This window comes from Styela clava, chromosome 3, assembly GCF_964204865.1.
Source record: "Styela clava chromosome 3, kaStyClav1.hap1.2, whole genome shotgun sequence".
Classification (NCBI taxonomy): Eukaryota; Metazoa; Chordata; class Ascidiacea; order Stolidobranchia; family Styelidae; genus Styela; species Styela clava.
The window spans coordinates 1,583,130-1,609,305 of record NC_135252.1 but is presented as its reverse complement, the minus strand read 5'-3'; the positions used below and the strand labels follow the sequence as shown (position 1 = coordinate 1,609,305).

The following is a 26,176-nucleotide window of genomic DNA, read 5'->3' as shown; positions in this document are numbered from 1 at the left end:
AGGAATGAATGAAAGTAATAGCCTTCTGGCAAAAAAATCAATCTTTAACTACTGAAAATTTCAAAGCAATTGGTCCAGTATTTGAAGAGAAAAGTGATTTTCAATGATAATGATGACGAAAACAACAACAACATAATATTGAAACGATCGGTATGTCCACTGAAGTGTCCAATAAGTCGACACTCTCACGAGCTATAGAGTAATTCAGTGTGAGCAAGTATATTTCAATGGAAAAATTATTATAGCCGTCAATATCCAATTTCAAAATAATAATGGGCCTAATCTTTTATAGACTCTACACTTGAATTTTCACTCTTTCTATTTTCTTTTTCTTATTTTCACGAATTTCATTTGGTCTCCAATTGGAAGCCACTAATATTTTATAACCATTTTTAATACGGTCTAGGACTTGAAGGTTTAATGCAGACACAGGACAACTAGCCTCAATATGACAGTAACACTCCATGCATGAACGTTTCAGCTATTTGTAGGAGTGCAGTGTGCAGTCACGGGACAAATATCGGCTTACGCCGTGATCAAACTTCTTCTGACACTTTCGAGCTTAGGTAAACTAAAATAGTTAGAGAGTACAAACAGTCCAGATTTTTTTAGAACATATTCCACATTCACATTGAAACTGCAACAGGATTGGATATAACATATAACAAACAAATCGAAATATTCATGTAAAATGCTTTCAAAACAGACTAAGACAATTACCCTCTCCAGGGAAGCAACTAAATGTTCAATAGCGTGTTGTCCATTTTTGATGAGCTATGATCAGTAGATTGGCTTTATACAAATATGTATATGATATAAGATGAACTGAATTCAATGTCATATTATATTTACAGTACGCCATACGCATATCATACATCATAGATATACACAGTATTTCCAGTGTGGCGATCGATTAGTTCTCGATCATCATCTGTTTCTGAAATAAATCGTTTCATTCTCGCTAATACACCACCATCTGTTGTTGATGAAGTTGCGCTAGATGAAGCAGTCGTGACTAGTTCCTCTCCAACTCCCTTCTAAAAGTATATTAGTATAACTTTTATTTCTATCTTTATCAGATCGTAGATGGCTTCCAACAACAATTATAGTAGGTCGGGGGAAGTCGGACCCACTAATAAATTATTTTGAATAACTCTTTACAAAATACCGCAGATGCATTCGTTCTACTTGTGATTTATGCACCCGCCCTCCAGCTATCTTGCCACATTTGCACATTGTTGCCATAGCAACGAATCGGAATTTACGCGCGATTTTCACCTAAAAAATATCGGGGTAAGTTGAACATTTTGTGGGCAAGACGGACATACATCAAAACAAACTTGATGATGTCTCATAAGATTTTGGTCAACGCCTAGATCTTAACATTTTGTTTAAACAGAGCATTTTTCCTGCGTATTAACCAGTGTGTCCGTCTTTTCCACGTAAAGGACAATACATGGCAATTTTCAAAAGTGTTCGAACAGCTTTAGAAAAAACAACAAATTTTTTGCACTTTTTATGTCTTCTTTATACAAACCTCTAGAAGTATTTATTTTGTATTTTCTTGGAATAACCTTGGAGGTATTTTAAACTGTGGGGAAAATTGGATGGGGTAAGATGAGATTTTAGGCCGGACCCAACTTCTAGAAGACCCAGTATAAATATGGCGATGAGAGTGCTTTTAATCCGTGTTGTAAAAGAGTACTTAGTACCAAGAAATACTTATCAACAAGTCTCGATGACAAAGGCCCATTGACATTCCCAACGGACTATTTTGAAAAATGTCGGTTCTGTCGTTATTCGCATGATGTCGCTCTTTCACGCCATGCGTTTTGGGCGACGAAAAAACGCGAGGTGTCACTATCAGAAGGATTTGATTTTGCCTGTCCATCATATTCCAGGGGTCCGACTTACCCCACCCTACTTACATATTATATTAACGACCGTGTTTATGTGGCGTTCACTGCTATTACAACTCTAGATGAGAGAATTTATGACGTACGAACCTACTGTTTTTAGAGAGTCCGGTAATCCTTTTGGCTTAGCATTGCCGACCCATTTTATTCATTATTTTGAAGAGATTTTACCTATAATTCTCCCCAAACACGGGTCTGTACAACAAGCTACTGCATGACAAGAGCTACTACTACTTTCCTGTTCGGCATTGCTTATCCAATATTGTACATTCTCGATACAAGTATGAAAACGAAGTTAGAACCCGGAATTTCAATATTCGATGACACACGCATCATATCGCAAAATTGCTTTAGGTTGTGAAAAACTTGTCGAACAAGGGATGCAAGCGTGGTAAGTTCATCGTTCGTACCACTGTGCCATCGCTGACTATATTATAATAAATAAATAACGTAACAGTAATTATCTAAAGAAAAAAGTATTGAATAAAATGTTCTAAAAACCTTTTGCTCGGAGCATATATTCATGCATTCTTCAAAACTGAAATCTTCCCCTCCACTCGTTCGGTTAATGCAAAGCCGAGCATTACAGTGCAGGTAAAGCTGCATTAAACATAATATCAATCAATAAACAAGGTTTTTCAAAAAACAATAATATTGTGGCGCCGTGTTATGCAACAGATTTTGCTAGGATATACCACTATTTGTACCTAACACATGCAATACATCAGGAACTAACTTATATTTAGTTCCCGGTTATATACAATGTATTTGTCTTTCGGTCATGTAAACAAACAAGAATACAGTAGTTTTGTTGGTGGTATATTGTATTACATCAAGTAAATATTCTAAATGCAACTTGGCACATCCGCACATGTGTTTTAACCCTTTTTTTTACATTTTTACTGATTGCTATTATTCAAAATTGAAACTGTTCTATCGTACCTTACCACGTTCTCCTTTGAAAGAAAATGAATCAAAACTGAAATAAGCAAATCGATTGTTTTCTGATCTTCTTGAGTTCCTTTGTTCATATCTGAATGTTTTATCTCTTATACATCTATATACAAAAACAAACAATCGTTAAAATGTATTAAGAAAATTACAATTTTCAATTAGTAATTTTTTTAAAATATTTGATTTCACTTCAATATGTGCTATTAAAAACTCCACAATTGTTTATTATTTCCACATTTTATTTCAGTTATTCTAATTTCGAAAAATTTAATATATTCTCACCCATTTTCTAGCAGGACGTAACGAGGTTCGCATTCGCAGGAGTCGCATAACACGTGGTTGGTTTTAAAACACCATTTTGTGACAAAATTGGGTTTGACGTTTGCAGGACAAGCTATGATGTAAAAACGAACAAACAAAATGAATATATAGTGGAGCGTGCCAAATAATTATACTGTATATCAAAAATTCTCTCTAAGCTCTCTAATTCTTTTTCAGTAAAACTCATTTTCAAATGTTGAGTAATCTCCGGCATCTCACAGTTTAGTTGTATGTTGGATAATGCTATACAGTAAAATTTCACTATAACCAAAGTTTAGCACCGATCCGTCAGCAGCGACATTCAAATATCAGGATATCGTAATCAGTGTAGGCCCCATCATGCACAATGTAGTTTAAGTATTCTTAAATCTAATACTCTCATGAAAATTGTAGGCGGAGCCCATCGAATTGCAAAATATTGCGTTTTTGACCAAACTCTATTAATATAACAAAGTATAAATTTCGGGTATCTGTTCGTGGGTTTGTTATATTTAAGTATATAGAGACTCACTTCCACATAGAGCCGGTCTCCCACATTATATTTTGTGATCGAGTTCCAATCACGGCTAAAAAATAAATAGTATATATATGTTGTTAAACTGCAGTAATTGAAATATATAAAAATATATTATCAATTACTTCAAATTTAGCAGCTCGTTCAAACTAATGTTTTCAAATTTTTCTAGTTTTCCAAATCATAAAAAAGTTCTACAATATATTGCATGAATTTTATTAACTATTGCACTTGACTCAATATGACTTCGTTATTGTTGCAAGTAAAAATTGCAAATTTTGTGAATAGTCACGTGATTGAGTAAAAAAGTAGCACTAGGTAATAAACGAAAGCAAATAGTATCATTTTTATACTTTTTAAAAGCAACGAGCATTGACAAGGTTACTTTTCGTTCGTCGTGAAGATGAATTGATTCGTTTCTTTCAAGTGAATAATCTTTTATCATGGCTGAAGTATCGTTGTAAACTATCGGAATTCTGCATTCCATGTCAAACTTGAATATAGGATTTGTTATGTTAATTAATACAAATATTCTTGTGCATGAATGTACTTGTAGGAAAAACACGAATGCACAGTATTTCATTTTTAATGATTTATAGATTTTGTTAATTGAAATCAATGAGACAATATTGAAGTTTACCATATTTATATTATAGGTCCACTGGTTTATATATATTTATATTATACATTTGGTGATTGGAAATGAATAAAAATGATTACATTATTCAGGCCTCAACTCTTGATGTAAAAGGATCGTGCATTCTGAATCTTGATGCAATATTTTATAACATGTTTGAACTCAAGTAAAACTTGCACAGCCCTTCTCATAAAATCTAAATCACGTTTTTTTTTGTTCACGTACGCTACTTTGACATTTTGAAGCGGTAATGTTCACTTTCTCTTGTTTTATATTTAAAATTTTCAAAACCAGTTCAATAAATTAATGTATGTCAGTCAACTTACTCGAAAATTTCCTACCAATCTGGTAATTACATCATTCTCTTCTTCCTTATTTCCAAAAATGCCGGCTCGCAAAGAATTACTATAAATAATTGTGTCTCCATCATGCTGTAAAACATATATTGGGATTTGCTGACGAAAAGATTCTTACTTTAGTCAGTCAATCAAAAACTTCTTACCGCTATTTTGGTTCCACACTCATTGTATGTAATAGATTTTGTTACCACGTCAGACGAATAGCCGTATCGAGATTTGAATTCACAATTTTCGGTTTGTAAATTTAGATAAATCGGTATCTTTTGGAGTTTAGAATTCAAAAATTTCATGTAACATTTAAAGTCCATAGAGGATTGCCCACATGTAACTTTGCACGGATCTATGCAAGCAAACATTGATAGAAAATTTTCTTTTAGTAATAACTGAATCAAATTTAAATGAAAAAAAGGGATAAATATATTATATAAGCTTATTCATTCATAATAGCAGCAAAACTAAAGACGTTTTATCCAAAAACTGGAAATAGGCTCAATAAAAGTTGGTTTAGCATACCAAATTTTATTGGTGCGTTCTACATATTCGACCCCATATTATTATCTCACAATTTCATCATTAGGGGGTCTAATTGAGAATGGTATGTCAAAAGCATACGCATAGATGGGCAATCAAATTTAAATTCATATATCATAAACTAAAACTGACAACATATTGATGTATGAGAAAACAATAAATATTCTGTATACTGCCTATCCATATGTTGGAAGTGCCGTAATACCCACTTTTCATATATTGACATTTGTCGCCAGTCTGACCACTCGGACAGCGGGTACACTTGTACCCCTGCACTAAATCAACGCATGTCCCTCCATATCGTTGACAAAGCTGTATAAACAATAAGAAACTATACGATTACGTAAAATTTACGATTTACAACAAATCGTTATTTGCTTTTGAATATAACATATAACATAGCAAATATAAGTTCAAAATATATCCATAAAATTTCGAAAATTATTACATTGTATGGAAAAAATGCTAGTTAAATATGGAAAAATTCGAAATAACTCACGTTAGAGGTACCACATTCGTTAAAAAACTCGCAGTTAGTTCCAGATGCATAACTATGACAGTCGCAAAAATATTTGTCAGTTAGGTCGTAGCAAGTACCACGGCCACTACAAATATTCGGTTCTAGGCATTCGTTTCTTACATCTGAAAAAAAAATATCCAAAAGTCCAAATCCAGACTTGCATCAAGGTAATTTTACATGTTCAGATGATTATATTCAAGGTTGGTTATATTGAAATAGTGTTAGTTACATGGATAACCTCCGATAGCTACACGCAAACATTGTTTCAAAAAACAGCATATTTGAGATATATATGTACGATTATATATTACTAATTTTTCTCAGGAACTGTACGAATGGAGTCAATACCTTATGTGTGTGTTATGATACCCGGTGATTACAAACATGTGTGAAATAAAGACAATTGGATGGTTGTACAGCTTATGGTCTCAAGGTGATCTACATAAAAAAAATGTCAAGCTGTCTGGTCAACTTCAAATTAAACAAGTATAGTTAGTCGTTTTCAAGAATAAAAGGTGATTTAGCTCAATCCATCCTAATGCTATGTTTTATAAAATTCAGGATACCAGATGACATAATGCAGTGAGTCCCTGATCCGCGATTGTCACATCTGCACCTTTCAATTCCATCGCCAGCACCAATCACACAAGTTTTCGCTCGATAGCAATAAGAGTCTCCGTGTTGGAACTATTTAGGAAGTATAAAAAATTCCATCTGCATTATTGTTTATTAATGAAAATTCCAGAGTTGTAGATAAAAAAAGAATAACAAAAAACGAAGTAGTATCAACTCTGTGAAAAGAGATTTCAAAAAGTTTGTTATAATAAATACCAGAATTGTATCTATTTTGATTAATGTCATTATCAAATATTCTAATTAATTTCAGTTAACATATAAGCAGGTCTTTCATCGGCTCATTCAATTTAAAATAAATATCTCAATTAGTGTTCAGTAGCATGATAGCATAATTCATGCAACAAATAAACACTCGTTTCGACGGCGGATGACAATCCGTCACATTACACATAATAACAAAAATCAAGGCTAATATCTCAGAATCGTTAATGTGCATCTGGTTTTCAACATTACATTAATGTCAAGTTTATCTTGTAAATGGAAATAACACAAAATGAGCACACGGCTCAAAACAAGTTTACAAGATGGGGACAAAATTATTTTGTAAAACACAAGTGTTAAAAACAAGGACGGTATGGATGTCACTGACTTTAAATCTCGAGAGTGACCGGACGTTAACGTTAATATACGCCTTTATCCTATACAACTAGCGTATTGGTAGGAACTAAATATTTCCATGCATTTGATTTTATTAGCGGACAACCTTTTTTTATCAAGAGAAACGATATATTTTTAGTTAGAAATCAGTACCTTAGATCTACTGAATGAACAAGCATGTTCGCAATATTTTCCTGCACGATTGTATCGACAGTCACATTTGATTTTTCCGTCACTTGTTTCTCGACAACTTCCTCCTCCATTACAGCTTGCCTCCATGCAAACTTGTCTCTCACACGTTTTTCCTTTAAAACCTTTAATCGAAAATGTCAAAATGTAAGGTTAATAAGGCAGTTTTATTGTAGTTACTCAACTATTTCCTGCTTTCTATCATACTGTGATCGTTATCATATAAATATTGCTCCATTATCTTGTTGGTGTCGCCATTTTAGTAGACTTTCGACTGCAGTGAAATGGTTGGAAATCAAAATATCCTATCCAGTAAATATGGGTTTCACTATTTTCTTTATCATATATTCATTATATTTCATTTTCGTATTTACTGGAAATACAAAGTCTAAGCAATTGAGATCGATTATATGATGGAACAGTCGTTTTCAGCAGAAACAAGAGTCTTTTTTAAATTCCAATCAGGCATTAGTCGATCAATCGTATAACAATTTTAATGAAATAAATACATAAAACAACATTACTTTCCTCAATATACGTAGATATAATCTCTAATATAATCTAAATCAATCTATTGTGATTTTCAAAAATATTGTAACTTTGAAGGCGTATATATAACCTCTAATATAATCTAAATCAATCTATTGTGATTTTCAAAAATATTGTAAATTTGAAAGCGTATATATAACCTCTAATATAATCTAAATCAATCCATTGTGATTTTCAAAAGTATTGTAACTTTGAGGGCAAATCAGCAAAAAACCATGCAACAAAACGGCTTGCTCATAATACCGCTAATTTACAGAGAAAAGCAGCACACACATTATTAATCAAGTTTTTAATACAAGTTTGCGATTTGAATGCAGGCGATTGGTGGATTTGATCCCCTCATGATTTTGGAAACGTGCAGTCAAATCGTGTTTAAAAAAATTAAATATCTGAAGCTATTGATAATATGGGTTTGTTTAAAAATCAGTTCTAAAATATGCTGTGCCGTCTTGAGGTTGCACAAATATGTCAATGTGACCTGGGTTAATTTCGAGGTGAAATATTTGTAAAACAAAAATTCACAGTCGTTTTATGAAAACTGCAAACAATGACATTGGTCCAAAAATTGAAATGATAAATTCTACCTTCTGAACAAGAGCAGTTGAATCCGTAGTCTGTGATCATGCATGATCCATTATTTAGGCATGGTCTATCAAAACATGTATCCAATATGCCACATTCTTCCCCAGTGTATTCGTCATCACATTCGCATTTATATCTGCAAAACTGTTATTTTCTGATAGATATCTAGATTTCTATCAAAACGCCAAAAAAAGCTCAGGTCAACAACGTATAACAGCATAACTACCGTTGTTTTTTATTTATATGATAATAACATCGTAAAATAATAGAAACTTGAAAAACGCCCAACGCACATTACATAACTGATCTCCGGAATTGAACCAATTTATGAGATTATATACTTATAATTCCAGCCACTGAGGTACGGCTGGCTATAGAAAACATGGCCGCTTTTGCGACCATTTACTACTGTAGTGCCACAAAACCAGCTTGTCTTTCCTCAGTTACATAGCGGTGTCGGATAGGTTAGATATAACGAAAAATTACGTTGAATTCAACAAATAGAATTTGACATTTTCGCAGCAAAATCAAAGCATACTAAGTAAGATGATTTTTTAAGAAGTGTCTACGCGCGAATATGCAATATGATACAGATATCATATGACTATGTACTACAGCCAGAATGGTTAAATAGTTAATAAATATCTTTCATTCGGCCGGCTCAAACAATATACCAAGAATTCCAATTTCAAATTTGCCAATATTTATGAATTCAATGACTGTACCCTCGCAACAGTTCTATACATCGTCCATGAGGCTTGCACAAACCTTCGGTGCAAAATTCTTTATCTGATTAGAAAAAAACATAATATATTCAATTAGTACAATGTCATCATTAGGCTTGTGAATTAAATATGTTATCACAATTTCTAAATAACTCGCCTTTTACTGCCACGAAAAACTCCATAGATGAAGTGACTAGAGCAGTTGTTAAAATGCAGCTGTAATTTGCTGTATCGCTCCCAGTCACACTCTCTAAAACTATTGAAGATATCACTGCGCTTCCATTGTTAAATGTATGGTTAGCGGGAATAATTGAATGCTTAAATTGTTGTCCATCTTCATGAAGTTTTATCCTGAAAATATGGATGAATGATAAAAACGTATATTAAGTTTCTTCGGTGTAAGTTATAGGTCACATTTAAGCACCATGAGTTATAGTTCCTCTAAAGCACACTAATCCTGATCGAACCCGAAACTTTTATAGCAAAACAAGCAAAGCTATTAATCATTTGTATTTATCAATAAACCTGTTTTAATTAGTATGAATATTTAACGAGTTTCATTAAGTTGAATCATCTAGCGCTAAGCGAGGTTCCGCCTGCTAAGGATTCTAAGACAATGTGTTAATTTGTTAAGGAATATTTACGGTGATGTGAATGCTTAACATCACCAAGGAAGTAAAATGCTACCATTGAATATAAGACCAGGATCCAGCAGATGGATAAAATTCACACTCCAATTTTAAAGATTCTCCTTTAGTAAGGACCACCTGGTCACGTGTGATACCATCATCATGCGGCAACCTGAAAGGTAGATTGTTTTAAAACTTAAACATTTAATTTAATTCGGTTTTGCAAAAAGTTCTCTTATAAGACTATAGAGATATAATATATTATAGGAAATCGCCAGGAGACAAAATTTAATACGACGGCTCAATCGTCACAACTTTTAGTTCGGTTACCAGTCCATGTCGGATAAGGACAATTGCATGTGCAATCGGATGGTGTTGAGAAAAATAGGCGACCATCGGCTGGCTACGCGGCAACTTTGCAACCCGAAGATGTCCAGAATCCTCTTGTACCTATTATTTATCCCTTTCGGATTGACTAACGATAAGGCCGTTGGGGCAGCCTGATATAGTATTCCAGGTTCGCCCAAAGAGAAATATATAAGCGCAAAATCAAATCAACTGATTACTTTTGTTATTAAACGAAAATGACTCACCGCGCTTGATGCATATATGGTATCTCTGAATCTGGTATAAAGAATCAGCTTATATTAGTTATTACAGAACCGACCAACTTACACATCTTGAAAAATCAAAAACTATACATGGGTATGGGTAGCTGCTTCAAATTTTGAGCGAATGTCAAACTTACTGACTAGAACAATCACGTTTCTTTACATGTGCAAATTATTTTTGACTTGAACAATTACAGCATTTAAAAATATTCATATCCCACCTTCTTCTAATGACACAGAAGATTCTCCGAAACATACCAAGGCAAAAAATATAATGCAATAGAAGTATCCCATTTTTGATGAACTAAAATCCATGATGTAACGTGAGTGATTCAACGTCGAAGAATTGAGAGAAAATAAATTTCGATAATGCCGTAACTTTATACCATATATCCAAATAAACAGATCCCAAATTATATATATATACTGATTTCAGCAACGTGCTTTCATGTCGTTCACAAGTAGAAAAACGGTGGAGATACTTTTTTTTCGTTACATACAAAACACAAACAATATTATGTAATTGAGAAAAAGTTCTTGATAAAATCAAATCAATCCAAATCACCAAATTGGCCCAACCAAAGAACCCAATGGAAGGAAGCACTTGACATATATAGAAATAGCTTTTTGGTGCATTTGCTCAAAGCAAGGTCACTCAAAGGTAAAATGAACCCTTTAGTAAAGAAATAGTCCATCATTGTAATGTCAAGAACTACTGCAACTTCATAGAATTATATGGTTGTGTATCACCCGCCAGTAAATGGCAATTCGTGCAAGACTTTAAGCAGTTGAAGTTAATATGAATTTTTTCTTATATGGGACATAATATTGAGGTCGTAAAAGGGTCGCGCCAAAGTTTTTCAAATATGTCAAATCGTCATCACTGAAGAGAATGAGCATGCCGCGTGCGGGCCAACTTCAATAAGAAAAATTGGCGACCTTACGTGGCAATGGATGGTTTATTGTTCTGGGCTTAACTACAATGGGCAATTTTGGGGCTTGCTCAGCCCAACAAATACATCTTATTTAAATATGATTTTAAATGGTCACATCCTAAATAATTCTGCTTCTCGTCAATTATGAGAGACTTGAGAGGTCGCAGTTAATCGACCAGCCACACCCAATTTGCATTGGTTGCGGTAGAACAGGTCTAAATTGTTTTGATACATTGCCGAAAGAATATGCATGCAGTTACGTTAAAAACTAACATTGTGAAAGATCAGATTTAATTATCTATACAGCCACGTATATTTGTACCCCTAAACTGCGCCCAGACATTTGGACTTGTATATTTTGGCACAAATGGAGATTCAACTCACGACCATTTTCCCTCGTACATTCGCACTCACACATTTTAGCATCCGCATACAGATTTTACTCATAGATATTTGGACCATGGACATTTGATTCCACGGATATTTGCACACACGGAATTTGCACCCATGGTCATTTTAACCACGAATCTATTTTTGACACGAAGTGTACATATGGATCGTTTTGTTATTATTTTGTTTTTGTTCGTATTGCTATGACAAATCGATTTTCTCATGAACTACTGGACCAATTGCGTTGGAAGCTGTTGAGGATCTGAGCCTGGCATTTGCGCGGGTGGTTTTATCAAAACTTCAACTAATATTACTAAGTTTAGAAAATTTTAGGAAGAATGAAATAATACAAGTGAGCAACGCTCAAATATTTGGACACATGGGCCAGAGCGAAGCAGTTCTTACCTTTGACGTTACCGGTACCGTACCCTAAAAAAAATTCCGAGTTTTCAGTCGCAAGAATTTTCACAGTCAGCCGTCACGCTTGGCGGATTAAAAACCGTGTTTACATAATTAAAAAATAATACAGCGCAATTTTGGATGAAATATTAGATCTCATAAGACTCATAGAAAATTTAGGAATGAATGAAAGTAATAGCCTTCTGGCAAAAAAATCAATCTTTAACTACTGAAAATTTCAAAGCAATTGGTCCAGTATTTGAAGAGAAAAGTGATTTTCAATGATAATGATGACGAAAACAACAACAACATAATATTGAAACGATCGGTATGTCCACTGAAGTGTCCAATAAGTCGACACTCTCACGAGCTATAGAGTAATTCAGTGTGAGCAAGTATATTTCAATGGAAAAATTATTATAGCCGTCAATATCCAATTTCAAAATAATAATGGGCCTAATCTTTTATAGACTCTACACTTGAATTTTCACTCTTTCTATTTTCTTTTTCTTATTTTCACGAATTTCATTTGGTCTCCAATTGGAAGCCACTAATATTTTATAACCATTTTTAATACGGTCTAGGACTTGAAGGTTTAATGCAGACACAGGACAACTAGCCTCAATATGACAGTAACACTCCATGCATGAACGTTTCAGCTATTTGTAGGAGTGCAGTGTGCAGTCACGGGACAAATATCGGCTTACGCCGTGATCAAACTTCTTCTGACACTTTCGAGCTTAGGTAAACTAAAATAGTTAGAGAGTACAAACAGTCCAGATTTTTTTAGAACATATTCCACATTCACATTGAAACTGCAACAGGATTGGATATAACATATAACAAACAAATCGAAATATTCATGTAAAATGCTTTCAAAACAGACTAAGACAATTACCCTCTCCAGGGAAGCAACTAAATGTTCAATAGCGTGTTGTCCATTTTTGATGAGCTATGATCAGTAGATTGGCTTTATACAAATATGTATATGATATAAGATGAACTGAATTCAATGTCATATTATATTTACAGTACGCCATACGCATATCATACATCATAGATATACACAGTATTTCCAGTGTGGCGATCGATTAGTTCTCGATCATCATCTGTTTCTGAAATAAATCGTTTCATTCTCGCTAATACACCACCATCTGTTGTTGATGAAGTTGCGCTAGATGAAGCAGTCGTGACTAGTTCCTCTCCAACTCCCTTCTAAAAGTATATTAGTATAACTTTTATTTCTATCTTTATCAGATCGTAGATGGCTTCCAACAACAATTATAGTAGGTCGGGGGAAGTCGGACCCACTAATAAATTATTTTGAATAACTCTTTACAAAATACCGCAGATGCATTCGTTCTACTTGTGATTTATGCACCCGCCCTCCAGCTATCTTGCCACATTTGCACATTGTTGCCATAGCAACGAATCGGAATTTACGCGCGATTTTCACCTAAAAAATATCGGGGTAAGTTGAACATTTTGTGGGCAAGACGGACATACATCAAAACAAACTTGATGATGTCTCATAAGATTTTGGTCAACGCCTAGATCTTAACATTTTGTTTAAACAGAGCATTTTTCCTGCGTATTAACCAGTGTGTCCGTCTTTTCCACGTAAAGGACAATACATGGCAATTTTCAAAAGTGTTCGAACAGCTTTAGAAAAAACAACAAATTTTTTGCACTTTTTATGTCTTCTTTATACAAACCTCTAGAAGTATTTATTTTGTATTTTCTTGGAATAACCTTGGAGGTATTTTAAACTGTGGGGAAAATTGGATGGGGTAAGATGAGATTTTAGGCCGGACCCAACTTCTAGAAGACCCAGTATAAATATGGCGATGAGAGTGCTTTTAATCCGTGTTGTAAAAGAGTACTTAGTACCAAGAAATACTTATCAACAAGTCTCGATGACAAAGGCCCATTGACATTCCCAACAGACTATTTTGAAAAATGTCCCCTCCCCCTCCCCCCCCCCCCCCCACTCAAAATCCACCCTACCTCTTAAGTGATCCTGCCTACCCAAAAATGAGCACTGGCAGTCTACCAAAGAATTTATTCAATCTTATGTATCTAATTTCAGTAAATAAACAAAATAAATCCGAGTTCGCAGTTCACGTTTTTCTGTCCCAGCAGAAACACCCCTCACCCAAAAAGCCCCGCCTTGTAAGCTGCCGATATTGAAATGTAAAATCTTGGTTCTGTCGTTATTCGCATGATGTCGCTCTTTCACGCCATGCGTTTTGGGCGACGAAAAAACGCGGGGTGTCACTATCAGAAGGATTTGATTTTGCCTGTCCATCATATTCCAGGGGTCCGACTTACCCCACCCTACTTACATATTATATTAACGACCGTGTTTATGTGGCGTTCACTGCTATTACAACTCTAGATGAGAGAATTTATGACGTACGAACCTACTGTTTTTAGAGAGTCCGGTAATCCTTTTGGCTTAGCATTGCCGACCCATTTTATTCATTATTTTGAAGAGATTTTACCTATAATTCTCCCCAAACACGGGTCTGTACAACAAGCTACTGCATGACAAGAGCTACTACTACTTTCCTGTTCGGCATTGCTTATCCAATATTGTACATTCTCGATACAAGTATGAAAACGAAGTTAGAACCCGGAATTTCAATATTCGATGACACACGCATCATATCGCAAAATTGCTTTAGGTTGTGAAAAACTTGTCGAACAAGGGATGCAAGCGTGGTAAGTTCATCGTTCGTACCACTGTGCCATCGCTGACTATATTATAATAAATAAATAACGTAACAGTAATTATCTAAAGAAAAAAGTATTGAATAAAATGTTCTAAAAACCTTTTGCTCGGAGCATATATTCATGCATTCTTCAAAACTGAAATCTTCCCCTCCACTCGTTCGGTTAATGCAAAGCCGAGCATTACAGTGCAGGTAAAGCTGCATTAAACATAATATCAATCAATAAACAAGGTTTTTCAAAAAACAATAATATTGTGGCGCCGTGTTATGCAACAGATTTTGCTAGGATATACCACTATTTGTACCTAACACATGCAATACATCAGGAACTAACTTATATTTAGTTCCCGGTTATATACAATGTATTTGTCTTTCGGTCATGTAAACAAACAAGAATACAGTAGTTTTGTTGGTGGTATATTGTATTACATCAAGTAAATATTCTAAATGCAACTTGGCACATCCGCACATGTGTTTTAACCCTTTTTTTTACATTTTTACTGATTGCTATTATTCAAAATTGAAACTGTTCTATCGTACCTTACCACGTTCTCCTTTGAAAGAAAATGAATCAAAACTGAAATAAGCAAATCGATTGTTTTCTGATCTTCTTGAGTTCCTTTGTTCATATCTGAATGTTTTATCTCTTATACATCTATATACAAAAACAAACAATCGTTAAAATGTATTAAGAAAATTACAATTTTCAATTAGTAATTTTTTTAAAATATTTGATTTCACTTCAATATGTGCTATTAAAAACTCCACAATTGTTTATTATTTCCACATTTTATTTCAGTTATTCTAATTTCGAAAAATTTAATTTATTCTCACCCATTTTCTAGCAGGACGTAACGAGGTTCGCATTCGCAGGAGTCGCATAACACGTGGTTGGTTTTAAAACACCATTTTGTGACAAAATTGGGTTTGACGTTTGCAGGACAAGCTATGATGTAAAAACGAACAAACAAAATGAATATATAGTGGAGCGTGCCAAATAATTATACTGTATATCAAAAATTCTCTCTAAGCTCTCTAATTCTTTTTCAGTAAAACTCATTTTCAAATGTTGAGTAATCTCCGGCATCTCACAGTTTAGTTGTATGTTGGATAATGCTATACAGTAAAATTTCACTATAACCAAAGTTTAGCACCGATCCGTCAGCAGCGACATTCAAATATCAGGATATCGTAATCAGTGTAGGCCCCATCATGCACAATGTAGTTTAAGTATTCTTAAATCTAATACTCTCATGAAAATTGTAGGCGGAGCCCATCGAATTGCAAAATATTGCGTTTTTGACCAAACTCTATTAATATAACAAAGTATAAATTTCGGGTATCTGTTCGTGGGTTTGTTATATTTAAGTATATAGAGACTCACTTCCACATAGAGCCGGTCTCCCACATTATATTTTGTGATCGAGTTCCAATCACGGCTAAAAAATAAACAGTATATATATGTTGTTTAACTGCAGTAATTGAAATACATAAAAATATATTATCAATTACTTCAAATTTAGCAGCTCGTTGAAACTAATGTTTCCAAATTTTTCTAGTTTTCCAAATCACAAGAAAAATTCTACAATATATTGCATAAATTTTATTAACTATTGCACTTGACTCAATTTGACTTCGTTATTGTTACAAGTGAAAATTACAAATTTTGTGAATAGTCACATGATTGAGTAAAAAAGTAGCACTAGGTAATAAACGAAAGCAAATAGTAGCATTTTTATACTTTTTAAAAGCAACGAGCGTTGACAAAGTTACTTTTCGTTCGTCGTGAAGATGAATTGATTCGTTTCTTTCAAGTGAATAATCTTTTATCATGGCTGAAGTATCGTTGTAAACTATCGGAATTCTGCATTCCATGTCAAACTTGAATATATGATTTGTTATGTTAATTAATACAAATATTCTTGTGCATGAATGTACTTGTAGGAAAAACACGAATGCACAGTATTTCATTTTTAATGATTTATAGATTTTGTTAATTGAAATCAATGAGACAATATTGAAGTTTACCATATTTATATTATAGGTCCACTGGTTTATATATATTTATATTCTACATTTGGTGATTGGAAATGATATAAATGAGTAAACTATTCAGGCCTCAACTCTTGATGTAAAAGAATCGTGCATACTGAATCTTGATGCAATGTTTTATAACATGTTTGAACTCAAGTAAAACTTGCACAGCCCTTCTCATAGAATCTAAATCACGTGTTTTTTTTATTCATGTACGCTACTTTGACATTTTGAAGCGGTAATGTTCACTTTCTCTTGTTTTATATTTAAAATTTTCAAAACCAGTTCAATAAATTAATGTATGTCAGTCAACTTACTCGAAAATTTCCTACCAATCTGGTAATTACATCATTCTCTTCTTCCTTATTTCCAAAAATGCCGGCTCGCAAAGAATTACTATAAATAATTGTGTCTCCATCATGCTGTAAAACATATATTGGGATTTGCTGACGAAAAGATTCTTACTTTAGTCAGTCAATCAAAAACTTCTTACCGCTATTTTGGTTCCACACTCATTGTATGTAATAGATTTTGTTACCACGTCAGACGAATAGCCGTATCGAGATTTGAATTCACAATTTTCGGTTTGTAAATTTAGATAAATCGGTATCTTTTGGAGTTTAGAATTCAAAAATTTCATGTAACATTTAAAGTCCATAGAGGATTGCCCACATGTAACTTTGCACGGATCTATGCAAGCAAACATTGATAGAAAATTTTCTTTTAGTAATAACTGAATCAAATTTAAATGAAAAAAAGGGATAAATATATTATATAAGCTTATTCATTCATAATAGCAGCAAAACTAAAGACGTTTTACCCAAAAACTAGAAATAGGCTCAATAAAAGTTGGTTTAGCATACCAAATTTTATTGGTGCGTTCTACATATTCGACCCCATATTATTATCTCACAATTTCATGATTAGGGCGTCTAATTGAGAATGGTATGTCAAAACCATACGCATAGATGGGCAATCAAATTTTAAATTCCTATATCATAAACTAAAACTGACCACATATTGATGTATGCGAGAAGAATAAATACTCTGTATACTGCCTATCCATATGTTTAAAGTGCCGTAATACCTACTTTTCATATATTGACATTTGTCGCCAGTCTGACCCCTTGGACAGTCGGTACACTTGTACCCCTGTACTAAATCAACGCATGTCCCTCCATATCGATGACAAAGCTGTATAAACAATGAGAAACTATACGATTATACGTAAAATTTACAATTTACAATAAACAGGTATTTGCTCCTGAATATAACATATAACATAACAAATATAAGTCTAAAATATATCCATAAAATTATAAAAATTATTACTTTATTTTTTTTGTATGGAAAGAAAAAATTATAATTTTTCATGAGCACCGGTATGTTGTAAAACATAGGCAATAACGGCAAGGATGCAAAGGAACGAATGCTAGTTAAGCGTTTTAGCAGGGTTAAATATGAAAAATTCGAAAAAACTCACGTTAGAGGTATCACATTCGTTAAAAAATTCGCAGTTAGTCCCAGATGCATAACTATGACAGTCGCAGGAATATTTGTACGTTAGGTCGTAGCAGGTACCACGGCCATTACAAATATTCGGTTCTAGGCATTCGTTCGTAACATCTAAAAAAAATATATATCCAGAAGTATAATACTTCTATCACGGTAATGAACGTCCATATAATTGAATCGCTATAATCATGATGGAATTCTGGGTGACATAAAGAAAGTAATCAAAATGAAATAGTTTCAGTTACATGGCTAACCTCTGTAGGCTGCACGCAAACATTGTTTTAAAAAAGCAGATTACAGATATGTACGATTATGCGTTGAGTTAACATCAACTATTTTTTTTCGAGAACTGTATGAGTAGAGTCAATTCTGTTGTGTCACTGCAATGCTTTTAAAAATCATTAAAAAAAAATTATATGCGCGATATGTTATAATACCCACTACCCAGTGCTTTGAAACTTGTGAAATAAAGACAAATTGATGATTTGGTAAAGATTATGTTTTTTTAGGCTCTACGTAAAAAGAAGTCAAACTGTTTGGTCAACTTCAAATTAAACAAGTATATTTATTCGGCTTGAAGAATAAAATGTGACTTAGCTTAATCCATCCTAATGCTATGTTTTATAAAATACGGGATACCAGATGACATAATGCAGTGAGTCCCTGATCCGCGCTCTTCACAATAGCACTTTTCAACTCCATCGTCAGCACCAATCACACAAGTTTTCGATCGAGAGCAATAATAGTTTCTGTAGTGGAACTAAAGTATAAAATAATTTCATGTGTATTATTGTTTATTATATAAAAATCTAGAGTTCTATATTTAAAAAGACGAAGAACGATCATCTCTGTGGAAAGAGATTTCAAAAAACTATGTTACAATAAATATCAGAATTGTATCCATTTCAATTAATGTCATCAATATTTAATATTTCAATGCAAGACACTGAGCAAAAAACATAGTAACATTTCAGCGATAAATATCAGTGGAAATAAGCTCTTGGTATTTTAATAAACCGCATTTAGAAAGCCGTGCTCGAACATATGGACAACACAGAGCATAAACAAACAAGGCATAAACCAACAAGTTCTCTCGCGAATTAAAATAAAACAGCAATATTTTGGTGAAATATCTGACCCCGTAATCCTCCGAAAACGGTAAAAGTATCGCCTTCCAGTGACTTCTTTCGCTTTCAAGTATTGAAAATTAGTTTGAAATTGAAAGGTCCGGCAGTTGCGAAGGAAAGCCAAGGATTCCAACAATACCAAAACAACAACGACGATTTAGAAAATCGAAGAATAGGAGAACGTGGAACGACTGTGGGACAAGCGGAACACGGCATTTTCGATGTTTCGATGCACATGTTTAGTTCTAGCAACTTTTCAGCTTAGAATGAATCTATTTGCGAAACTCAGTCTACTTGGGACAGCGCTTTTCAATTTGTACTCCTCAAAATTTGCAAATAGTTTATAAACAAATTACGCTTGGAAGACAGTAAGATAATCTTTCGTTAGAACGTTAGATTTACAACCCAGATTAGTGTAGGCTAAATCATTTTTTTTTTCTAAAAATCCATGACCCTCCTTTTTTGGGTCACATTTAAACTGAAATGCATATCTCAATTAGTATTCAGTGATAGCATAATTGATGCAAAATTAAACACTCGATTCAAAGACGGATGACAATCCGTCATATTACACATAATAATAAAAATTAACGCTATTATGTAAGTATCGTCAATGTTTAAAATTAATGTCAAGTTTTTCATATAAATGAAAACAAGACAAAATAAGAACACAGCATAATTATTTGTAAGTTATTTTGTAAAACGCAAGAGTTAAAAATAAGGATGGTATGAGGTTAACTGACTATTATAAAACTCTGAATTAAAACAACAAATTGAAAAAATCGAATTGTAAAGTATGATTAACTTTTAATATACGCCTTTATTTATCATATACTACTAGCAACTTAATATATTTCCATGCGTATGATTTTATCAGTAGACATCATGTTTCCAAAGAAAAACGATTTATTTTTAGTTAGAAATCAGTACCTTGTAATTACTGAATGAACAAGCATGTTCGCAATATTTTCCTGCACGATTGTATCGACAGTCGCATTTGATTTTTCCGCCATTTGTTTCTCGACAACTTCCTCCTCCATAACAGCTTGACGCCAGGCAAGCTTCTTTCTCACACGTTTTTCCTTTAAAACCTTCGATCGAAAATGTCAAATTATAAGGTTAATAAGTAAATTTTATTGTTGTAACTCAACTATTTCCTGCTTTCGATCATACTGTGATCGTTATCATATCATTATTGCACCATTGTATTGTATCATGTCCTAATGAAAATCTACAACAGGAAATCGAAATATTTTATCCATGGAAATCGAAATATCATATCCACGAAATTTTTACGTTTTTATGGGTTCCGCTATTTTTATTATTATAATAAAAACCTAATACAATATATATATTCTATCGTATTTATTTGAGTTAAAAAGCCTCTAAGCAATTTATGCCGATTATATGATGCAATAGTCGTTTTCTGCAGAAACAAGAGTTTTCCTACAACTCTAATCAGTCATTAGTGGGTCAATCATATAATTATAAGCAAATAAATCCATAAAGCAATTTTACTTCTCTCAATATACGTATATCTAAACTCTAATATAATCTAAATCAATGTAATGTGATTTTCAGGAGTATTGTACTTGTACATTTGAAGACGAATCAGCAAAAAACATGCACAAAACATGCGTGCTTATAATCCCGCTAGTCTACAGAGAAAATCATTACATATATACAATGTTTGTGCAATTTTCAATGCATATTTGCGATTTGAATGTATACGGGTTAGCTGAGTTAATCTCCTCATGTAAATTTATTTTAAATTGCAATATCTGAAGCTATTGGTAAAATGTGTTTGTTGAAAAATCAGTTCTCAAATATACTGTGCCGTTTTAAAGTTACACAGATATGTCAATGTGGCCTTGGTTGATGTCTGGGTGAAATATTTGTAAAACAAAAATGTAAAAACGTTTTATGAAAACTGCAAACAAAGACATTGGTTCAAAAATTGAAATGATAAATTCTACCTTCTAAACAAGAACAGTTGAATCCGTAGTCTGTGATCATGCATGATCCATTATTCAGGCATGGGCTATCAAAACATGTATCCAATATGCTACATTCTTTCCCAGTGTATTCGTCATCACATTCGCATTTATATCTGCAAAAAGATTCAATTTCTGAGAGATATGTAGACTTGTATCAAAACGCCAAAGATAGCTCAGGTCAACTACGTACCACTTTACCTCATGTGAAAATAGAAAACCGTTGTTTTTTATTTATATAATAATAACATTGTAAAATAATAGAAACTTAAAACACGCCAAACGCACATTACATAACTGATCTCCGGAATTGAACCAATTTATGAGATTATATACTTATAATTCCAGCCACTGAGGTACGGTTATAATCACAAGGCCGCTTTTGCGACCCTATCTGTAGTGCCACAAAAACAGCGTGTTCTTCCCCAGCTACATATCGGTGTCGGACAGATATAACAAAAAATTACGTTGAATTCAACAAATATAATTTGAAATTTGAAAAAGTGAAGCGTATATTAAGTAGGATGATTTTTTACTAAGAATTGTCTACGCGCGGATTATGTAATATAATATATAGATAGAACCATATACTACAGCCAGAATGGTTGAATATTTTGTAATAAGCTTTCATTCGGCCGGCTTGAACATTATACCAAAATTCCAATTGCAAGTTTGCCAATATTCACGAATTCAATAACTGTACCCTTGCAACAGTTCTATACATTGTCCATGAGGTTTGCACAAACTTTCGGTACAAAATTCTTTATCTGATTAGAAAACAAAACATAATCTTTGGAATTAGTATATTGCCATCATTAGACTTGTGAATTAAATATGTAATCACAGTTTCAGAACTCACCTTTTACTGCCACGAAAAACTCCATAGATGAAGTGACTAGAGCAGTTGTGAAAATGCAGCTGTAATTTGCTGTATCGCTCCCAGTCACACTCTCTAAAACTATTGAAGATATCACTGCGCTTCCATTGTTGAATGTTTGGTTGGCGGGAATAATTGAATGCTTGAATTGTTGTTCTTCTTCATGGAGCTTTATCCTGGAAATTGGATGAATGATAAAAACATATATCAAGTTTCTTCGGTGTAATTTATAGTTATATAAATTAAGAGAAGTTCCACCTTCAAGGATTTTTAGGCAATGTTTTAATTTGTTAGAGAATATTTAAGGTTATGTAAATGCTTTAACATCACCAAGAAATGAAAATGCTACCATTGAATATAAGACCAGGATCCAACAGATGGATAAAATTCACATTCCAATTTCAAAGATTCTCCTTTAGTAAGGACCACTTGCTCACGTGTGATACCATCATTATGCGGCAACCTGAAAAATTGACTGTTGTAAAATTTATACAAGTAAATTCGGTTGTGCGATAAGTTCTCATATAAGACTATAGAGATATGATATAGTATAGGAAATCGCAGAAAGAAGACAAAATTGTTATTAAAAAAAAAAGACTCACCGCGCTTGATGTATATTTGGTATCTCTGAATCTAGTGTAAAGAATTATATATATAAGTTATTACAGACCGACCACAGCTTCCATACTGAAATATTCAACAACTATACGTAGATAACTGCATTTAATTTCTTATTGAGTGAACTTCAAACATGAATGGAACAAGAAAGTTTTTTCAAGTGTTCAGACTGTTTTTGCCTTCAACAATTACAGCATATTAAAATAAACATATATATCTCACCTTCTTCTAGTGACACAGAAGATTCTCCAAAACATACCAAGGCAGAAAATATAACGCAATAGAAGTAGCTCATTTTTGAAGAACCAAAATTCATGATGCAACGTGGAAGGATTGCGAGAAAAATAAATTCCTTTAATGCCGTATTAACTTTTTACCATATATCCAAAAAACAGATCATAAATTATACTGATTTCAGAAACGTGCCTTCATATCGTTGACAAGTAAAAAAGCGATGAAGATGCCTTACATTTTCCTTATATAATAAAAAACACGCAGAAAAGATGTAATGGTGAAAAAGTTTTTGATAAAATCAAATCAATTCAAAACACCACATTGGCCCAACCAAAGAACCCAATGGAAGGAAGCACTTGGCATATATAGAAATAGCTTTTTAGTGTATTTGCTCAAAGCAAGGTTACTCAGAAATAAAGTAGACCCCTTAGAAAAGATACGGGCCATCAACTACTGCAATTTCATAAAATTATGGTAGTGCATCACCAGTCAGTAAATGCCGATTCGTGAAAGACTTTAAACAGTTGAAGTCAATATTAAGATTAAAACATCGATAATTAATTGTATATGTCCGAAGTTATTGAGAATTTATTTTTTAAATATATAGGCCATAAAATTGTGGTCGTAAAATGGGTCGCGCCAAGGTTGTTTGAATATGTCAATCAGTCATTACTGAATTGAATGAGCTTGCGGCGTGCGGGCCAACTTCAACAGGTGAAGTTGGCGCCGTCGCCACTGCAGCCACTAATGTGGAATTGGATGGTTTCTTGTTCTGGGCTTATCTACAATGGGCGGTTTTGGGGCTTGCTTAGCTCAACAAATACACCTTGAATATAATTTTAAATGCTCACATCCCAAATAATTGTGCTTGCTAATAACTATGAGAGACGTGAGAGTTCGCAGTTAGTCGACCAGCCACACCTAATTGGGGGTGAACCGCTTTGTATTGGTTGCGGTAGAACAGGTCTAAATAGTTTAGAATAGATACATTGCCGAAAAAATATGCATGCAGTTAAGTTAAAGACTAACAATGTAAAAGATCAGATTTAATTATCTATACCAGAATTAGGCAAAATTTTTTAGTATGAGAGCCGCATGCAGCAAGTCAGAAATATGTGAGAGACGCATAATTTCGAAATCATGATTATTAGAAGTCATTAAATCATTTTACATTGTAACTGTTAAATTAATATATACTAATTTGGGAGATGCGTCTTTGTGTTGCGCGACGCGAAGCCGGCGTTTGGGCTCTTGACTACGGCAACATCAGCAATATTTTTTTAACAAAATAGAGTCACAGTACTGGCAGCACGATTAATATTTCATGATATGACGAAACTAGCTTCAATGGATGCATCGGGTTGCTTGTCAAATATTATCATACATTTCTGCTGTCTTTTTAGTTTTAATTTAAAGGTATTTAATCTGTGTTTCCTTCCAGCTGATTTACGAGGGTAGTCTCGTAAGACAATTTTAAGATTCATTTCATGGTACCGTTCAACATGGCCAACTTTATTATGACTTAGTCGCCTATGAGAGATTAATCACAAAGGTTTATTTTCTTAAATTTTGAATGCGTATTTGTCTTCCCATTCTAACTTGACTACTCTGTTCTCATCTTTGTATTTTCGCTTCTTACTTGGAGACATATTGCACTGTAACTGAGACAAACCGCAATCAAGCTAACAATGCCGCCGACGCGTCAACATACATTTGACCATTGTGACGTAAGATTTGTAGCTTGACTGATTTAAAATTCCACGCCACAACGACTTTCATACTAAAACATAACTTGCCTCAATCATTGATGAAAACTACTTCTAACGCTTAATAAATTGAAAAAAAAACTGATACACTACAGTTTCTCTTAAGTTAAATTTGAATAATAATAAATGCTCGCGAGAAGAGCCGCAAAAATGCTCCGGCGAGCCGCATGCGGACCATTTTCCATCATATTATATTTGCACTCGCACATTTTAGCATCCGCATACAGATTTTACTCATAGATATTTGGACCACGGACATTTGATTTCACGAATATTTGCAAACGCGGAATTTGCACCAACGAATCTATTTTTTTACACGAAGTGTCACATATGGACCGTTCTGTTATTGTGGTGTTATTGTTATGAAAAAATCGCTTCTCTCATGAACTACCGGACCAATTGCTTTGGAAGCAGTCGAGGATTTCAGCCTGGCAATTACGCGGGTGATTTGTAAAAAAACATGCACAAAACGGCTTGCTCATAAGACCACTAGTCTACAGAGAAAATCATCACATAGGCTACATTATTTCTGCAATTTCCAATGCAAATTTGCAATTTGAATGTATACGGTTGGCTGGTTTGATCTTCTCATGTAAATTTATCAACCATGACCTGATCTTGGAAACGTGCAGTCAAAGCATGTTTTTTTTTAAATTGCAATATATGGGGCTATTGATAAAATGTGTTTGTTGAAAAATCAGTTTTCAAATATGCTGTGCCGTTGTAAAATTACGCAAATAAGTAAATGTGACCCGGATTAATGTCGGGATAAAAACAAAAATTTAGAGACGTTTTATGAAAACTGCAAACGATGACAGTGGTTCAAAAATTCAAATGATAAATTTTACCTTCTAAACAAGAACAGTTAAACTTGTAGTCTGTGATCCTGCATGATCCATTATTTAAGCATGGTCTATTAAAACATGTATCCAATTTGCTACATTTTCCCCAGTGCATTTTTCATCACATTCGCATTTATATCTGCAAAAGTACTAATTTCTGATAGATATATAGATTTGTATCAAAACGCCAAAGAAATCTCAGGGTCAGCTACCTAACTACGTCATGTGAAAATAGCCGTTGTTTTTTATTTATATAAATATAACATCGTAAAAGTAACTTGAAAAAAGAAAACACGCACATTACAAAACTGATATCCGGGAAAATCAACCAATTTCTGAGATTATACTTATGATTCAAGCTACTGAGCTACGGCTATAAAAACAAGGTCTCTTTTGCAATCGTATGGTACTATATCAAGATTTACAATTGCAATTTTGTC

General features: G+C 33.6%; 2 protein-coding genes across 2 annotated transcripts; both read right to left on the bottom strand.

Annotated features, from left to right (window-relative positions):
* Positions 1–113: 113 nt before the first annotated feature.
* On the bottom strand, positions 114–10,732 carry LOC144420887 (uncharacterized). The gene is made up of 18 exons (XM_078110701.1): positions 10,492–10,732; positions 10,253–10,283; positions 9,718–9,831; positions 9,188–9,381; positions 9,031–9,094; positions 8,308–8,441; positions 7,139–7,299; positions 6,319–6,439; positions 5,732–5,874; positions 5,442–5,544; positions 4,845–5,041; positions 4,669–4,773; positions 4,059–4,198; positions 3,703–3,757; positions 3,153–3,264; positions 2,859–2,973; positions 2,418–2,516; positions 114–1,037 (listed from the first exon to the last, which is right to left on the bottom strand). Exons 1-15 carry the CDS (start codon positions 10,583–10,585, stop codon positions 3,160–3,162), a joined length of 1,761 nt encoding a protein of 586 aa, XP_077966827.1. The 5' UTR covers positions 10,586–10,732; the 3' UTR covers positions 114–1,037; positions 2,418–2,516; positions 2,859–2,973; positions 3,153–3,159.
* Positions 10,733–12,285: 1,553 nt separating this feature from the next.
* LOC120341862 (uncharacterized) lies at positions 12,286–25,866 on the bottom strand. Its single transcript, XM_078110700.1, has 18 exons — positions 25,743–25,866; positions 22,879–22,909; positions 22,626–22,739; positions 22,259–22,452; positions 22,103–22,166; positions 21,382–21,515; positions 20,336–20,496; positions 18,918–19,038; positions 18,247–18,389; positions 17,855–17,957; positions 17,257–17,453; positions 17,081–17,185; positions 16,471–16,610; positions 16,114–16,168; positions 15,564–15,675; positions 15,270–15,384; positions 14,829–14,927; positions 12,286–13,209 (listed from the first exon to the last, which is right to left on the bottom strand). Exons 1-15 carry the CDS (start codon positions 25,849–25,851, stop codon positions 15,571–15,573), a joined length of 1,776 nt encoding a protein of 591 aa, XP_077966826.1. The 5' UTR covers positions 25,852–25,866; the 3' UTR covers positions 12,286–13,209; positions 14,829–14,927; positions 15,270–15,384; positions 15,564–15,570.
* Positions 25,867–26,176: the final 310 nt, after the last annotated feature.

Bases quoted from the DNA above. Each gene is read 5' to 3' on its own strand.
- LOC144420887 (XM_078110701.1), bottom strand. From the start codon at position 10,585: ATGGATTTTAGTTCATCAAAAATGGGATACTTCTATTGCATTATATTT. The intron at 9,832-10,252 runs GTGAGTCATTTT...TCTACCTTTCAG, and splicing joins CCATATATGCATCAAGCGCG to GTTGCCGCATGATGATGGTA. The intron at 7,300-8,307 runs GTAGAATTTATC...TTTCGATTAAAG, and splicing joins CAACTGCTCTTGTTCAGAAG to GTTTTAAAGGAAAAACGTGT.
- LOC120341862 (XM_078110700.1), bottom strand. From the start codon at position 25,851: ATGCACTGGGGAAAATGTAGCAAATTGGATACATGTTTTAATAGACCA. The intron at 22,167-22,258 runs GTGAGTTCTGAA...TTTTCTAATCAG, and splicing joins GTTTTTCGTGGCAGTAAAAG to ATAAAGAATTTTGTACCGAA. The intron at 20,497-21,381 runs GTAGAATTTATC...TTTCGATCGAAG, and splicing joins CAACTGTTCTTGTTTAGAAG to GTTTTAAAGGAAAAACGTGT.